Source organism: Bactrocera neohumeralis, unplaced genomic scaffold, assembly GCF_024586455.1.
Source record: "Bactrocera neohumeralis isolate Rockhampton unplaced genomic scaffold, APGP_CSIRO_Bneo_wtdbg2-racon-allhic-juicebox.fasta_v2 cluster11, whole genome shotgun sequence".
NCBI lineage: Eukaryota > Metazoa > Arthropoda > Insecta > Diptera > Tephritidae > Bactrocera > Bactrocera neohumeralis.
The window spans coordinates 4366008-4385369 of record NW_026089624.1 but is presented as its reverse complement, the minus strand read 5'-3'; the positions used below and the strand labels follow the sequence as shown (position 1 = coordinate 4385369).

The window sequence follows — 19362 nt, the reverse complement described above, 5'->3', positions numbered from 1 at the left end:
TATGCAAAAAATAAGTAAATGGGTAAATATTTTTGCTTTAAATTATCAATTGTTATTACAAATGATATAATAGAGCTATAATATAGCTATTTTATGCTTTTATTTGTAAAATAACGTCAAGTTTGTTAGAGCTGTGAATAATTTTACATTTTACATATTAGTGGCATCACCACTCTACCTTCTCTTTCTATCTTCCATTCTACTGTCAACTCTACTGTCGTCCTACTGTCGTTGGCAAAAATAGGAGGATATTGAAGTTAGCGAGAACGACAACTGTCGGCCTGCAGTCGTGTAGTCGTGCAGCTGTCAAAATAACACTGCCCATAAGAACGTGTGTATTTTAATATTTGACAGATATAGTTTGCAGTCTGTCGTAGCCATTGTGTTTACACTTTGATTAACATTCTGCGTGCAACACAAAGTGAGTATTGTTGTTATTTCATATGTGATGCCATGCGGTTCGATTGTCGCTTGAAAATGCGCGGTGTGTGTAAAATAAAGTGTTTCAACATTGTGTGTTTTTTCCAGATTTAATTCCATCGATTTGCTACATTTATTCGAACCGATTTTGTGTTTTCTGCTGACCATGCAACACACACAAAGCAAGTGAGTATTGTTATTGTTTCGTAACCCACTATTGGTGGGTCTTATTGCATATGCGTGTGTGGGTAAAATACATAGTTTGAGATGTAGTTTTAGGTTAATTTTTCCATTTTTATTTATGTACTTCAAATATGCATACTCTAGCATGACCACCGGGGACAACACAACTACCTTTTTCGAGTTGTGTGATAACGATGAATTTGCAAGAACATTGCTATATTCCGAAATACCACAATATTTCACTTGAAATCCATCATCGAAAACATTTCAACGACGAAAGCAAGGGGAGCGTGTTGACGGTTATCCAAATGTCCGTAAAACCGATGCCATAAGACGCATTTACACCATCCATCCGAACAACGCCGAATGTTTTTATTTGCGTCTGCTATTAGTGAACGTGCGCGGACCAAGATCATTTGATGATTTGAAAACTGTTGACGGTCAGTTGTGTGCGACGTATCGTGAAGCATGTCAGCGATTGCATTTGTTAGAAGATGATATGCATTGGGACACTGCACTTCATGACGCATCACTCACATCCCATCCAAAACAAATACGCGTACTATTCGCCATAATAATATCTACATTCCTTCCGTCAAATCCGCAATAACTGTGGATTAAGTACAAAGACTGCATGACAGAGGACTTATTAATTTTGGCGCGTAATCGAGCATCGGACACAGACTTGCTATATACATTACAAATGTATAATTCTGATTTGATATTGGTTGAAGCTCTGTGCCTTACAATTGTGAATAAGGCATTAGCGCAACTTGGCATTACTGCGCCCAATCATTGACCATGAGCTTCAACGTGAACAACAATACGATTGCAATGAATTGCGTGCTTTCATACAAGCTAACATTACCAAATTGAATATTCAGCAGAAAAATGCTTATGATAAGATTATACGAGCGGTTGACAATTAACGCCGGTGGATTCTACTTTCTTGATGCGCCCGGTGGTACAGGGAAAACGTTTCTGATCTCTTTGATTCTTGCTACTATACGGTCACAGCAGAAAATTGCGCTGGCAATTGCTTCGTCAGGCATCGCTGCTACTCTACTTGATGGCGGCCGAACAGCACATTCTGCGTTGAAATTATCGTTGAACATCCAAGTCTTTGAAACACCAACGTGCAACATAACGAGGAGTTCAACAATGGCAAAAGTTTTACGAGGAGCTGGAATAGTTCTATGGGATGAGTGCCCAATGGCTAACAAAAAGTTATTCGAAGCACTCAATAGAACAATGCAAGATTTACATTAGTGAGCATTAGTCTTATTATCCGGCGATTTTCGGCAAACTTTGTCAGTCATTCCTCGATCAACTCCTCCCGACGAAATAAACGTATGTTTAAAATCGTCAGTTTTGGGGAGACATGTTCAAAGGCTGACTCTTACCATCAACATGCGAGTCCAACTGCAAAATGATCGATCCACAGCGGCGTTTTCGAAGCAGTTGTTGGACATTGGCGAAGGCAAAATACCAATCGTTGATACCGGTTTGATCACATTGCCGAACAACTTTTGTACACTTTTACAATCGAAAGAAGAATTGATTGAAAGTGTATTTCCGAATATTGTTCAACACTATCAACGCCACGATTATTTAAGTGAACGCGCAATATTGGCACCGAAAAATGTACACGTCAACGAAATCAATTTTGCCAGTCAAGAAAAACTGCCAGGAGAAGCTACTACGGGAATGCCGTTTGAATTTAAGCGCTTGCAGTTCCCAGTACGTCTTGCCTTTGCGATGACCATCAACAAATCGCAAGGGCAAACGTTTCAAGTGTGCGGCGTCAATTTGGAAGAACCGTGCTTCTCCCACGGCCAATTGTTCGTCGCCTGCTTGAGTGTGGGAACACCAAGGTGCTTATTCATTTACGCGCCAGGTGGAAAAACCAAAAATGTTGTATACCAATATGTTTTATAAATGTTTTATAAATAAGTAACAGTTTTACAACAATAAATAAAACACAAAGTAAAAACCCTTAAGAGTTTTATTCGATTTAGGTGTAGCGAAACGCACAGGGTAACAGCTAGTATAGTATAATTTTAAATTCCATTTGATTCGTTCAGTTTCCAGCATGCAAATCAAGAAGCAATTAATGTAACGGGATTAAACTTTGCACCAATAATCTCTTTAGTGTGTGCCACCTTATGACCACAAATTGATTAAATCCAATAAAAACTGTTCAAGCCCCTAGAAACCGAATATATCGTTGTGTATCATTGTGCGTGAAATAGATAAATCTGACCGAAAACTTAACTGACTTACCCCCATATAACTAATATCAGGATTTTCGAACATCCGACTGACTTTACTCTATATGTGACCTGGTCTACGAAAAAGGAACTTACGTGCGAAAAGTTATGACTTTTTGGATTCTATCACGTGAAAAAGCATCTCATCTTCCATCCGAATCAACTAAAAAGTGAAAATTGATTTTTTGACACCTAAGCCCCCTTTCCGTAGACCAGGTCACATATGATTAATTTTTTACCCCAACTTCCATATACTACATATAATAGTTTTAATTTTTCTAACAAACCTCATGTGTCTGTCAGCATATGAGTTATATATAGTAAGTAGATGTACATATATAAAATTGTTTGGATTTCGATCCTCTGGTTGACATTTTACATCTTAAGGTATTTCCCTTGCTTTGATTCCTGAAAGTTGTAAGAGTATAAAATGTTCGGTTGCAGGCGAACTTAGCCCTTCTTTACTTCTTAGTCATATATTTGTAGAGCTAAAAGAAAATATACATCAGATATAACATAAAATAGATAGTCTAAGAATATGCCCACGCACATACATACATTGAGTTATATAGTTAAAACAATCCCATGTCGTGTGAAAATGCAAACAACATACATAGTACTCATACATTTACCGTGCGATTCTGTACTGTGATACAGTCACAAGTCTCTAAATTTGAGATTTTAGGTTAGAGACAATTTTTGTGACTTGAGACGATTTTGGTATTCTGTAAGTGGCAGTCACAAAATCTATTACATTTCATTATTCAGAGATGTTTTTACACTTGAACGAAAATAAATATGTCGATAACAAATATGAAATTTTCTATAACATAGCCAAAAAACATAATTATCAATAAAAAATAAAAATATGTGTTGACTATGTTTCATAATTTTTACGATATTTATGTAAAATTGATTTATTTTTAACCTTTTCGTGTTTGAGTTGCTTACAAAATATAAAAAAACGACAATCGATTAATATCTATGTATGATGATCTCTATTCAGTATATTAACAATGGCAGCCGAGAGCTCTTTTTAGTTCTGTGACCTGCTAACTATCAGGTGACAAATTAGAGACAATATTTTGAGACTAACGCTCGAAACTATTTAGTGAATAGTAACTAATCTCAAATTGAGACTTTACCTCAAAATTACGCTAATAATAAATAAATAAGATTTATAAGTAGTATATAAGGACCAGAAAATCTATAATAAATTTAACATGAATATATTCTCACTTGATATAAATCTTTTTTATGTTGTTTTTTTTGACGTTGGCAGAATTCTATTGAATATCACCATTTGGTCTTATAAACCAAATATTTGGTTCTGTATAAAGAAGCATACAGGCAACAAAAACACTTGATTCTTCGTTTTGATTTAGCGCAAGTATTATAAGTCCCAAAAAGCAAAAGAGCAATACTAAGGATTTGGTATGAACAAGGGAGGAGAGCTCAAGGCAAATCTTAAGTACTGGTATTATTAAAAATACAGGCAAAACGACCGATACTTTAGGTAGGAAGTTTTTCAGTAGCTTAAAAATTAAAAAAAAAATCAATTACGTAATATACAAAAAATCTGAAGTATCGAACTACTTTGAAAAGAAAAATTACAATACGGTGCCAGAAAGAAGATTTAGAATACATTGTAGGGCTATAAAATGAATTTCACAGCAACCACACAAAGATGACAAGAAATGTAGCGACGAAGCACGACTACTTTGTCAACAATGCACTCGAGAACTGGCAGCAGACATTCGAAGCTGCATATTAGAGAAAGAGACGGATCAGCCCAAAATTGAGTAATCTTCCGAACAATTGGACACAGGGGCAAACGTAAATAGCTTATCCTTTTGCGTAGTGGTGGCGGTAATCAAAGCAGGGGCAAAAGAAATTTACTATATTATTGAAATAGCTAAAAAGGAAAAGAATACTGCTGAAGAAGACAAACAAAACAAAAAAAAAATTCCGTTTAAAATTGAAAAGAATTAAGCGGTTCTCGAAAATAGTTTGGGAATCGAAGAAGCACCCGATTTCATGTCTGAAAGCAATGAACTGAAGGAAAGTGAAGAATGAGTAGAAATGAGAAGCAGAATACATTCAACGATGATGCTAATAACCGAAATGTTTCCCCAGGTAATGGAAAAAAAACGTAAAAGAAGACATACATACATAGAAGCTGAAATAGTCGAACACATGGCGAAGATAATGCAAGAGCAAAGAGAGAGGGAGTAAAGAGTATAAAAAAACGAAGAAAGAAGAAAAGCTATGAGAATCTTGGAGAGATAACAAAATAAAAAAAAGTCGAAGCATAGAGACAAAACTAAACAGGACGTTAACGCTAGCACCTCTGTAATTAACGAAGGCGCAGACTTTGTCGAACCAGCAAGATTTTGGAAAATAATTGAAACGAACGATTATACCAATTATAGAAAAGGAAGACATCAAGTGGCATTTTGTTCCCCCTCAATTTGGAGAAATTAGGGAGGCTGGATATGTTGTCAAAGATACAACACCGATCCCTGATTCTACTAGTTAAAAGCTGAATGATATACACAAAAGTCAAGGTGCAGAAGCATCGATATTACAAGTAGAAGAGAACAAAATTTAAAAAAGTTAAATTTAAGTATCAGATATAGTATCAGGACATATGTCAGATTAAGTATCAGGTATACACTAACATAAAATATTTCCCTCAGCAATGTGTTCAAGTATCATTGAACACAAATTTATATACATACATACATATATGATTGGTTGGGTGGACGCCGGACCGCATGCAGCCGCACTTAGGTCCATTGTGTACCTGGTGGGTAATCAATTTAAGCCTATCCAACAACTCTGTAGATTTGGTGAAAGGCCTGATTCTTTTCCACCCCAGCTGCCCAATGTCTCTTAAGTTAGATTATTGGAAGCCAATGAATATATCCTTTTTCACCCGGCTGAAGACTGGGATTTCGCATAGAAAATATTCCAGCGTCTCCTCATTCTCCGCGCTTGTCCTGCATTCTACTTTCCACTTTCTGAAGGTGTGATCTTAAATTTTGTAAGAAAACGAATTGTGATTGGCGAGACGCACAGAAAAGAACCGCAGCTCAGGAATAAATGAACGCCTTTCACTTCGCGAAACGCGCACGTTCCTACTGAATAGATTGTATGTCCTTCTAATATAAAATCCTTAAGAAAGATGCCCAGCATGCTCGAATCCACTGGTCAATGATGGTGCATGCGCGACTTTTTTGTCGCATGCGCGAATGTTTGATTTTTTACAAATGCCATATTGAAAGACACATCTACATACATAAAAGTTAAAACAAAACAGTAAGTAAATGGCAGATTATTAACAACTGACAAAAACATTTTTATAAATAAAGCCCAGCGAAGAAGGAAAAGTGCAAAATCGACTGTACAGAAATATAGGAATACCTATGCAAAGTTTCACTTCTTTCCGTGTTGTGATTCGGACGTTATGCGGGCACATAACGAAGTAGCTTTTCAGTTTTATATTCATATAAGACTAAGACCGATTCCGACAAATAATCAATATAATGTCAAAACGCACCCCACCTATTTCATTTGGATATCTCAAAAACTGACGAAGATATTTTTATATTTGCGAAATATTAAACTTCACTTAAACAATCGCTGACTCGAAACCGGTTTTAGACCCATGGTATCTTGGGCAAAATTTATCAGACTTATCCATTGATCATTTCCCGCATACGTGATTCTATAAAAAAAATCGACCTGCCCTAATGTCTATGTATTTTTTAAAAATTTTAAAACTTCTGTGTGCGTATATCAACAGTTTCAAGTAATTATTCACAAATGGGCACAATTCCAATTTCTTTGGCGCCGCGACCTGAAAGTACCGTTGCAAAGAGGAAGTCCTCCTTATATATAGGGTTATAGGTACCGCAAACTCTTAGCAGAGAACGTTTATCATAGAGAAGGTTCACGTTTCAGATATCGTAACTTTTCGAAGGGGTCCTCGGCAGAGATGGAGGAGTCTCACCACAGACCAATTATAAGCGTGTTTCCCCACAAAAATAGCAGAATTGAGCATTTTCAGTGTTAAGTGAGAAAAATAATGCTAATTCCAATGTAAACAAATTTACTCCTACAGATTCGTTTATTTTCTATGCGCAACCGACTCGGCATATAAATTTATATGGGATCCGTATATAAGTATTTGGTATCAAAGCATATACTTAGTACATATGTAAGTATGTGCATAGGTATGTTAAAATTTGCCAATGTATTTCATGATGATTCCATAAAATCATTAAAAATATATAATAGAGTAAGGTATGTATTATTAACCAAATAATTAATATAAATAGATTTATGGTGATTAGTTTACACATTTTCATTAAAAGTTCTTAAAAGATCAAGCGGTCGCACATGTGCTCATATGTACATCTTATATAATGTATGTATGCGTGCATGTAAACAAATATGACAGACCACACGCATAATGTTTGTAAATTTGTCTACATGCAACATATGTATGTAAATATGTACATTGTACACTCAATGCTTCATGCGAAATCTACGTTGACACGGACAACCAAGTGCCGAAGCTCACGTTTTGTCAACGGACATACGCGACAACAAAGCATCACAACATTGTGTTGTTGGTAGAAAATCCGAGCTGTGCCGAAAAAATAAGCGAACGAGCGCCGATTGTCACCGCTTCCCTTGCCGCTGTAACAGCTTCTCCAACAAACCAACGTAAATATGTATGTTTCTGTATGAGCTTGCATAGATTTTTGCAAACCGCGTAAAAATATTTTTTTACATTCCTTGACAAATACGGTCAATCCCGGTTATATGCCACAATCAAAGATACAGATTTTTGTGGTTTGTTAAAAATAAAAATATAATATGGCACATAAGCGAGTGCGGATACTTAACGAGTTGTACTTAAAACAATAATTTCTATGTATTTCAAAAAACCAACCGTGAGATGCAGCAAGATATAGGCAGTTAAGAGGGATGATTTTCATTTAAGCGGAGTACTACTTCACCGGGATCCACTGTACACATAAATCAGAGGAATATTGAATATTTTCTTTGACACATTTCTTGACTTGAAAATCGACAAATAAATGTTGTCAATTTTATTATAATATATTTGAATACTTATATTTGCGGGGTTGTCGCTTTTTCCTTCTCATACAAATGTCAGAAATTGTTCAATTTATGATTTTTAGCTTTTGCCGTCGTCGCGAAAAGACGCTTGTGGGCAAAGGCTTGTTCGGGGCGATGTGAAGGTGGTCGCTTTTATGATTGAAGCGGGTTTGCTTGTTGAAAGTGCGCTTGCGTTCATGAATGAAATTGTTCTTGCTGTAAGATTTGCTACATTTGGCTGCCATATTGACTTGGGACGCCGCTGTTGCTATTTAAGACATTTGTTGTTTTTGTAGAACAATATTTGTAATTTTTGCGGGTGACACATTTACAAGTGAACGCATATAAGTACATATGTATGTTGTGTATGCATTATTTGTGTGGGAATGTCATACGCACATGTTTACATGTGTACGCATATAAGTATGTATGATGCTATTTCAAACGATTGTTGTTTTGGTAAAGCAATGTTTTGTAGTTTTTGGGGGTGACATATTTGCATGTGTACGCATAGGTATACAAGTATGTAGGTTTGTTTATGCGTTATTTGTGCCAATGTCATACGCACATATTTATGTATGTATGTATGTACATATGAGCAGCGCGCACATGTTATTATTGATAAGTGATAATATGATTTGAATTCGCGAAAGCGAACATAAACACATACATATGGTCATGATACATGTGAATATAAGTTTTGAATTACAAAATATACGATTTATTTACATTTATCACTATTATAATATATATAATTTTTTTTACTATATTATGATAGTTTGTTATATATGTAAATATGTATGTACAAATGAAGTGTACACATAAGTATGAATATATCAAATACAAAAAATTATTTAAAAAATAGGCTTTATTTCCACATTAACTAAGAATATTGCTTTGAAAAAGTAATCTAAATGTATTCAATTGCACATGTATTCATTAATATGCACAAAAAGAATTCATACGAATACACATGTTTGCATATAAACGTATAAAAATATAAGCAAAAGAGGGAACATACGTCTGTAACAGCAATATATAGTTTTGAGCATAATTTTTATTCCACGCTCAGCTCTGTTCAAGCGAAAATGTTAAAATTTCTCCCGCCGAGCTGGCAGTGGTGAAACACTCGTGAACTCTCGACCGAGTTAGCGAAAAATATTTTTACGTTCTTCGCGCCGTGAACCTTCTCCATGATAGACATTCTCTGCTCTTAGCTTACGAGATATTCGACTTCAAAGCTCAAAAATTCCCAAAATTCGAACATTTCAACAAGCTTTTGCACCACATTAAATACACTTTTCGCACATTTTTTACTTCAAATAAATTAAACTATAAACTATTAAATACATCCACATTTTCCCGTTTTGCAGGTTTTTTACCTAAGAAATCTTTATTTTGAAAATTACTTTTTACAGTCGTAGTGAGCATCATTTATGTGCTAACAATTATGAGGAAATGGAGCATTGTCATATGATAATAAGCAAATATGAGCAATTCGCTGAATTTCTCTATTTCGATATAATTCCTCTTTCCTTATTTAGCAATCTTAGTTCTAATAATGCGTCTATAAATTATGTTTTAAATTAAAATGAGTATAAACAATCTTTCCATGCATATGGATTTTTATACTCTCGCAACAATGTTGCTTAGGAGAGTATTATAGTTTTGTTCACATAACGGTTGTTTGTAAGTCCTAAAACTAAAAGAGTCAGATATAGGGTTATATATACCAAAGTGATCAGGGTGACGAGTAGAGTCGAAATCCGGATGTCTGTCTGTCCGTCCGTCCGTCTGTCCGTCCGTCCGTGCAAGCTGTAACTTGAGTAAAAATTGAGATATCATGATGAAACTTGGTACACGTATTCCTTGGCTCCATAAGAAGGTTAAGTTCGAAGATGGGCAAAATCGGCCAACTGCCACGCCCACAAAATGGCGGAAAACGAAAACCTATAAAATGTCATAACTAAGCCATAAATAAAGATATTAAAGTGAAATTTGGCACAAGGGATCGCATTAGGGAGGGGCATATTTGGACGTAGTTTTTTTTGGAAAAGTGGGCGTGGCCCCGCCCCCTACTAAGTTTTTTTGTACATATCTCAGAAACTGCTATAGCTATGTCAACCAAACTCTACAGAGTCGTTTTCTTCAGGCACTTCCATATACAGTTCAAAAATGGAAGAAATCGGATAATAACTACGCCCACCTCCCATACAAAGGTTATGTTGAAAATCACTAAAAGTGCGTTAACGGACTAACAAAAAACGTCAGAAACACTAAATTTTACGGAAGAAATTGCAAAAGGAAGCTGCACCCAGGTTTTTTTTAAAAATTGAAAATGGGCGTGGCCTCGCGCACTTATGGACCAAAAACCATATCTCAGGAACTACTTAACCGATTTCAATAAAATTCGGTATGTAATATTTTCTTAACACCCTGATGACATGTACGAAATATGGGTGAAATCGGTTCACAACCACGCCTTCTTCCAATATAACGCTATTTTGAATTCCATCTGATGCCTTCTCTGTATAATATATAGTACATTAGGAACCAATGATGATAGCGGAATAAAACTTTACAAAAATACGGTATTTGAAAAATATGTAAATGACGTATAATGAAATCTCGATTATCACTTTATCATGCGAGAGTATAAAATGTTCGGTGACACCCGAACTTAGCCCTTCCTTACTTGTTTCTTACTTAAATTTAAAAAACAACTAGATAATATTATATAATAATATTACGTAATAAACTAATAAAATACTTAGGTTGCCCCGGGTATTGGCTCCATCAGGATTATTTTTTTTTAAAGGAGTACTACGCGAAAGTACGTTTGCCACCCCGGGTATTCGCTCTACCAGGTTTATTTTTTTAGAGCGCGGCCGAAGGCCGCCAACGCAAAAGGAGTACTCCGCGAAAGTACTTCTATCACCCTGGGTATTTGCTCGACCAGGGTTATTTTTTTAAAGCGTGGCCGAATGCCGCCATATCGAAAATAGAAAACAAACTGCCAATAGGTACAAGGTGCGTTCCAAAGGAAACAGGACTTAAAAAAAAAAAAGAAAACAGAACAAATGATTTTTTTAGCAAAATCAATTTATTTTATTCAAAATAGTCTTCTTATGCTTCAATACAGCTTTTTGCACGGTCCAAAAGCATGTCGAAGGACTGTTTTAGCGCGTTGGCCGGTATGGCCGCCAGTGTGCCGGTGCAAGCCTTTTATATGGCCTCTACGTCTGCATAACACTTTCGTTTCATGGGCGAATGCATTTTTCTGAAAAGGAAAAAGTCATACAGGGAGTGGTTAATGGTTAAAATGTGATTTTTGGTCATATAATCGGTCACAAGCGTCTATCAATGTGAGCAATTTTTGGTCATCAGTCAATTTGTGCGGAACATACTGTGCACACACCTTTCGTAAGCCCAAATGTTCGATCAAAATACGATTAATCAATGTTTTGGAGATGTTCAATTCCATTTCTATGAATTTCAATGATGATTTCGGCTGACTTTTGATGAATTCACGCACAATTTCGATGGAATTTACGGTGATCACGGATTTTAATTGGCCCACATGTTGGTCGTCATTTATGTCCTCACGACTAATTTGAAAACGTTGAAACCACTTGTGCACTTGGCTACGGGATAGCCAACCATCGCCATAAACTTGTTTCATAAATTGAAACGTTTCGATAAAAGTTTTACAAATTTTAAAACAAAATTTAATGTTGGCTCTTTTTTCGAAGCTCATTTTCGTACCGATAACACAAACATACTGACACTTAACTTCAACTTCCAATAAATGAAATGTCATGAAAGTTTCACTGGAAAATCGATAAAGACAACAGATTCTAACACACCAGTCGACATATAGATGGCGCCAACAGGGGGCGCTGGTTTCAAAAATTCCTGTTTACTTTGGAAAGCACCTTGCATACGCTTCTCTACTGAAACTGTTCAAATAAAATCTTCTAAATAAGCAATGTAAACTGTCCCGATACAAAACAGATCGATCAGCTACGCTACTCTAAAAGGACAAAAGCAAATCTTCAAAAAACAGATCCCAAGAAACAACTTGGGAGAAAAAAAGGTAATGACGCATGTCTAAGATAGTTCAGCCATATAACTAGAATAAAGCGCAGAAAAAAATTGTAGAAGCACTACTAAAGGAAGTGGATAACCACGATCAAAATTATAAAGAAACATCAAAAGATGTCTGGAGGGCGCAATGTTATGTGCAGCAGGACAACGCTGATGATTTTGCATTTATATTATCATTTTTTCCTAACTGAGCTGATAAGGAAATATGTATATGTATTAAATGCAAAGAAACTGACAATTGGATTACAACAGTACTAAATATATATGGTACCACTAATTTCCTGTTGTGGAAGTATTCCGTTTGAAGTTTGGAATACACTTTAGCTAATTAATGCAAACTTTTAGATGCATAAAATACTATGAAGATTAATGCTTACTTACCCCAGTGTTGTCATTGTTACTATAGTGTACCAGAAAGCAGCCGGAATAGATGTGAAATTCGTCCCGTTGACGTTCTTTTCAGCATAAAACATAACCGTTGCAAATATGATAATCGCCATTGCCAGTGAGAATACCAGAAATCCCAATTCTGAAGCACATGACTTTAATGTGTAGCCAAGTATCCGTAGGCCTTGTGAATGCCGTGAGAATTTGAAAATTCGAAAAACACGGAAGACACGTAATGTCACAAAGGCTCCACTCACGTCATCGTTATCAGTAATGCCCAATCCAATATAATATGGCAGTATAGCAACAACATCAATAATACTCATTACGCTGCGCACAAATTTGCAGCGGTCGGGTGCAGCAAATAGACGTAACAAATATTCTGCGGTAAATATCATGACGCAGGCGGTGTCGAGGCAGAAAAATACGATTTTATAACGTTCACCACACGGCAGAGTACCGGCTCGTCCGGGTCTATGACCACATGGAACTGTCTCTACAACATTGGCCATTACAGAGACTGCGATAAAAAATCCAGTTACATAGTAAAAAACCAAAGCCGCTGTTGAAGTGTGCGGATTTTCAAATGCGCGCCACATTTTTTGACGTATATTTGTTAACTGTTGCAAATTCTGATCACCGTTTTCTGACAATTTGTCATCCATCAATCGTTCGGCATTCTCCCGCTTTCGATCACGGTAATCTTCATAACAACAATCCCCAATTACATCAGGCATAATACCAAAGAATGCCAATTCTTCATCGTAACTTGTGAGGCATTCATGTTTAGGATAATGAAGTTTTCCCGTGCGATAATAGTTGAGTATATGACGAAAAATATCTGGATCTCTATCAAAGAAATATTCTTTACAATCCTCGTCGTAAAAGAACTCACGTTCATTAGATCCCAGTAACGTATCCGGATACTTTTCAAGCGTATTTCGCCACGTTTCAAAACGACGTCCAGAAACATTAATTAAAAGCTTTTCATCGTCAGTTTTGCGACGGTCTTTTGGTATGGGTGGAGGCGGTAATGGGTGTGTAGCAATTGGAACCCAACCGATGGCCGCCGCCCGTGCAAATGGCAGCCAAGCGGCGACCGAGGCCATACTATGTGGTGGAATGTTTTACACTGCACCTATTCCGATTATTGTAATATAAAATTGAAGAAATTTAAACCTTATGCGATTTTATCTGAAAATTAATTGCTATAATGAGTAGCGCAAGAAAAAACTATTTTATTGTTTTTTGTAGGAGTTATGCAATTAATGATGACTCATAATTACGCCATTTGAATGCTTTTAATATTCATAGAGTTTCGTAATGTCCGATCTTCATTAAGATATTAAACTTATCGATCATCATCTAAAATTTAAGATAATAAAGTAATTTTTGCAATATAATATTGCACTTTAATTTCATAAATTGATAATTGATTAAAGTACACTGTCACTGAAAGAACACAGTCTATGTGACTTTCAGCGGAAGAAGTACGTAAATAAAAGTAAATACTATAAAGCAGTGGCTCTTTCAACAATTTATTTTCACTTAACCGATTGTTTCCTTTTTGCTTTTTCTTCTTATTGAACAAACTTTGCAGGGTGCATAGGGATTTTACACCGAATTTTTCAAATGTACTTGGAATTTGTGTCAACAGTATGCGATGTAATTTATTAAAAAACTACAAATTTGCTTCAGCCGCAGAAAAACCTTCATAAACAGTTTGGACATGATTGGTAAACCTGCAAAAAACAAAATATATATATAATTCATTGTAGTATTAAGATTTGTAGTATATATTTATACGAATTTTATAATTCAATAATTATACACAAAGTTTAAAATTTAATTTTCAATCCCAAATGTATAAGTTTGCGATTCAGTGCTTTAGCATATTGAAGATGATTGCCATTTGCGAGTCTACTTCAAAATGGTAGAACACAAAATACGCTAACGCGAAAAATTGTTAACCCTAAATCAAATTATTATTATTTTAATTCCTAATATATACTTCTTATTAAATTTTCTTTTCAATCAGTGTTTTGGCTTAAAAATAAAAAAAAATAATCCGGTATTTGAATTTACAAAATAAAAATAAAAAAATTATAACAAATGTTAATTCAATTATATTTTTTGTAAGGATTATTTGCAACACTATTCAAACGCCGATTACGTCCACATTTTTTGGAATTTCTTTTACACTACAGTTGGGTGTGTGTTGTGAAGTTATCTAAGATTTGTTTATTAAGACAAAACAATAAATATAAGTTTAATTTATTACATTATTCACATTTAGAAAACATTCATACATGCACAATGGGGTTACGTTCAGATACACAATACAGTTCCGTGTATACTGTGAAGGTATCCAAAATTATTTATCAATGTTGCACGTGAAGCAACACAGATAATGTGATTTTTCAGTCGTTTCATAATATCTATGGTAATATAACGATTCTAACGTTATACTATATCAGCTAAAACCCCTACTGCTCTGCGTAGATTTACTGTTGTTGTATACATATAGATCAGTATTTAGTATATTTATTGTACAGCCGTTTATAAAATTATTTTTTATGACCTTCAGATGGAAAAATCATTATCTTAATATTTTCGAGATGTTGTTTTTAAAGCACATATAATATAATATTAATATACACACAAAAGGACTAAAGTCCTTTTATTAAAATTCTGCCCAGTAATTTTTGTACATGTAGACCAGCCTGAAGTTAATAACACTTCAAATAGTATTAGGACTACTTAAACGAGTTTTCACAGTAATTACCTTTCACTCTCGTTGCTACAAACTCTTCTACACAGACACATTTGATAAGCAAAAGTTTCTATTACAGAAATGTTATTATTTTTCTTTTAAATTACTCAATTAAATTGAATAAATAATGTATACTACGTAGCACCATTACTGTTTCATATACTAAATGATTGCTCCATTTATTGTAATAAAGAATGGTTTCCCCATTATATTCATTCCATCATACAGACATATATACAATTATAAGTGTACATGCGCAACACAGTAAAAAGCCTATATAAATATAAAGTACAACGTAAATATACATAATTGTGTATTCTAATTCATGTAGATATGCAATTTATTTTAGCCAAGGGCCGGGTTAAATTACTGTCCGATGTTATCAAACAAATATTCCTTTCATCTATACATATTCTGCTCTTAATAAAAAGGATTTTTAGTGGCATTGATATAGTTTATAAAAAATATAATAAACTATTCAATATACTAAAAATATTATGTGCGATTCAATGCGAAAACATTATTACCGATATAAGAATCCAAGGGACTGTATTTAAGTTTTATTTTGAAAATTATTGAAACAAATATTTGTCAATGAAAAAATAATGAATTTTACTGAGTATTATGTATTTTTTGAATTTTGTAAACATACATACATATGTTCAGAAATATATAATATAATATTGTTTTATTTTCAATATAATTGAGATATAAAGTATCCTATCTTTCAAGCAGGATCTAAACGTGTGATTTTATTAAAATCCGTTCAGTAGTTTCAGGACTTAGATAACATGTCAATATAAGGATATGGAAATGATGTGTAGCACAGTGCCTTTCCAATAATAACTACTGTGTTGTTCGATTTCCATTAATATTAACAATATTGAAGAAACCCACTTTCTTTTAATGCAATTCATTTGAGTTGCAGGAGTTTTTATCATTGCGTATCTCGATTGTACCAATATTTTTAGCATATAATTTATGCAATGATAAGGGAGAATTTTCCCTGCAAACATGTTAGCAGGTTGCTTTTCTTCACTTGAGTATAATTCAAAGTATTTATTACTTTTGTCCAGTGAGTGGGAAAAAAGTAGTCCACTGTCCCTTTGAAATTCTATATTTTCACGTTCTATTCAATTATCATTAGGCGGATTCTCTTGCTCTTGCAAGATTGCACGATAACACAAATATGATGAGAATGACTATTGTGAATTAGCGCACCTTTTGCATTCATTCTTAACAAAAAACTGTAACAAATCTCTATAATTTAACTAGAAATTATAAAATCTATTCAAAACTTACCTTCCTCAACAATTTAACGGCGAAAGAAGTCTTTATATAAAATGCCAGCTAAAACAGGGTTGCAATTATATTTTTACGTGCCATTGCACGAAAATAAACATGGGTTTTGGTCTGACATATTTTACAGCCATTGCAAATAATTTTCTGGGTGTGTTTGTTGTTGTGCCGTTGCACCAACAGGAAATTTCTGCAATTCGTTCACCGTGCAAGGGTTTTGCAAAAGCAAGAAAATCCCCCTATTATGTTGGCGTCTCTTTTCTCTTTCTATGCTACCACTTTCATGTATGACCTACTATTGAAGGTATAGTATATATTTTTTGCAGAATATTATAGGGGATTCTCTTGCTCTTGCAAGGTGACACAAAATGCAAAACAAAAATCCTATACCGAAATATGCAAGAGCACGAGAGCACCCATTGTAGATTCTAGTGATATAAGGACAGCTGATTCGGTAAATTTATTGTGAGTGACTATTTTAACGAGTATTGTGAATGAATAAATAAAAAAACAAAACAAATTGCGAAAAATTAACGAATTTATTTTTTAAAAATTCCACACACTTCTGTAAACAAAAACTTGTTGATTTCATAATTGAAGAAGCTGATGGTAATTGCTTCTTTCACTTTTTTAATCTTTAAAAAATCAAAGATTTTAACCTTTTGTACAGCAGGTACACATTCCTCTTCCAAGAATTCTACTTCGAATTCTGGCGCAGGACTTACTAGACATAATTGAGGCCAAGGAAGGTTACTTTCAACCAGTAACAGTTGCATGGCCGGCAACCGCTTTCTAAATATTTCCCTCAGCTGGTCGTATTAGGGACACATTTTAGCAATTTTTGCTGAAATTAGAAAAAAATGTTTTATTTGCAATAAATTTAAAGTATCAATGTTATACTAACTTTCGAGGGTTCTGCCGTCAGCTTCATCTTGTAGTCCTGCAACTGTTGATGCGAGCCACATGTTGGCTTTACGGTACTGCACCTTCAAATGTCGGACCTTCCACCGCACCAGATCCCATGAGACATCCAACTGCGATTTTTGTAAAAATCGTTTATAAAACAATTGCGCAGTTGGAGCCTGAAAAGATAGAAAACCGAATTAGATCAAAAATAAAAAAACGTATAAGCTTACCTCGAATTCCGCCCTTTCCATTTAAAACTCTATTATAGAGTGCATCTCACTCTTCTTCCACTTCTTGTTTGGCTGCTGGTTTTTCCTCTTCCCTGGGGCGCATTCATTCTTATGGAAGACTGTAAAAGTTCTTTAGAATTTAAATAGAAATTATAAAATCTATTTAAAACTTTCCTTCTTCAACAATTCAACGGCGTAATATGTCTTTATGTAAAATAACAGCTAAAACAAGATTGCAATTATATTTACTTATATATATATATATATATTATTTTGGTCTGACATATTTCACAGCTACTGCAAATACTTTTCATGTGTTTGTTGTCATGTTGCTGCACCAATATATGAAATTTCTGTACCAGTACTGCAGGTTGGCAAGAGCAAGAGAATACTCTTATATTTTTACAGTCTGTTAGATGTAACAAATATTACAATATGTTAGCTATGAGTTACCTCTTCTATTTACATGGGTTAGAGAATGAATTACCTATAATATATCCCCCTGCCACCAGCTCTAACCACTTCTTGATTAAGTTTCAATACATCACATATATTTTCACCATTAACACCAACGCACGAGCAGGTTTCTTGCTTTTTAACCTTACGCGATGGGAAAAGAGTCGCCCAAAACTTAGAAATATGCTAAAAGTTGTATTTTATAAATATATTTCAAATTAATAATTTAATTCCATTTCAGCATATAATATCTAAGGCGAAAAAGGTTAGGAACATTTTGAAATTATTTGTAAATAAATTTAATTAATTCCTATATCTTTCACTTTAGAAATCTTCAATTACATACGTCATCTACAGCAGCAAAAGCAGGAGAACAATGTGTTTGGCGAGTTTTGTGAAATAATTAGGGGTTTCACATAGTCACCAAATTATAAGTTAGAACGATCCGAAAACATAGCGTTCAGAGTTGTATTTGCGTAAACGTATTTTAGTATGCAATCAACCAGCAAATTTTTTAAACTATAAAAATTTATGATTTTGTGGTTTTACGATGCTTTATGACACGTTGCGAGTACCCCAAATATATAATATTATTATATATAACATAAAAAATAAAACAATGCGTTTTTATAAGCAGCACTATGTGCTTCTGTTGAGCTTTATTACAAAACTGACTACACTTAACTTTAAGGTTTATAATCTAACCTATGCTGAGCTGGCCACGTGACCAAAGATGCTTGGTCAGCTAGCGTGGTTTGCGCGCAGAAGGCTCACCTGGCCATTTGGTTTTGGGAGACATATTGCAGTGTGTTTCTGCTCACTTGAATTTAGCGATGTGCGTTTAGCTAGCTGCACTTTTTGTAATTAGACTCCAAAGTATGCAAACGGTTTGTATAAGCTTTAGCATATAATGGGAATGGAATTTATGTAGAAGTTCATAAAATATTGTGTTAACCCTCCTTAAAAATATCAAGCGGTCCCTTCTTGATTATTAAAATGGATGTCGTTAAGACTTCATGCTGTCCTTTTAATTACTGGTATTTGAAATGATTCCAATTGTTAACAATTATTTCAGGCTTACGCGCTTTTTGCATCTGAAAATTGCAAATTTTGGAAGTACTAGGGTAATAGCCAAAAAGATGAAAAACTGGGTTTTACCAAAGATTAGAGAACATTTTTTTAATGTTTTTTATATTAA

At 34.5% G+C, this 19362-nt stretch overlaps 1 protein-coding gene and 1 long non-coding RNA gene across 16 annotated transcripts in view; one reads left to right on the top strand and one right to left on the bottom strand.

Annotated features, from left to right (window-relative positions):
* LOC126765677 (potassium voltage-gated channel protein Shal) overlaps positions 1-15483 on the bottom strand; it is a 129042-nt gene extending 113559 nt beyond the window's left edge. For 7 of the 15 annotated variants that reach the window (XR_007668517.1, XR_007668518.1, XR_007668516.1 and 4 more), the window contains exons 1-2: positions 15286-15474; positions 12495-14242 (exon numbers count right to left, since the gene is read on the bottom strand). Coding sequence is in view for 11 of the 15 variants with exons in the window: in XM_050483375.1 (XP_050339332.1) it covers positions 12495-13609 (1115 nt within the window). In the remaining 4 variants the exon portion in view is untranslated. Of the gene's footprint in view, positions 1-12494; positions 14243-14809; positions 14931-15285 lie in introns of those variants that run through there. The other 8 variants (XM_050483377.1, XM_050483378.1, XM_050483385.1 and 5 more) reach the window with 8 other exon arrangements.
* On the top strand, positions 14311-18730 carry LOC126765791 (uncharacterized). Its single transcript, XR_007668584.1, has 3 exons — positions 14311-14711; positions 18406-18429; positions 18493-18730. It is a non-coding gene; the product is annotated as an uncharacterized LOC126765791 (long non-coding RNA).
* Positions 18731-19362: the final 632 nt, after the last annotated feature.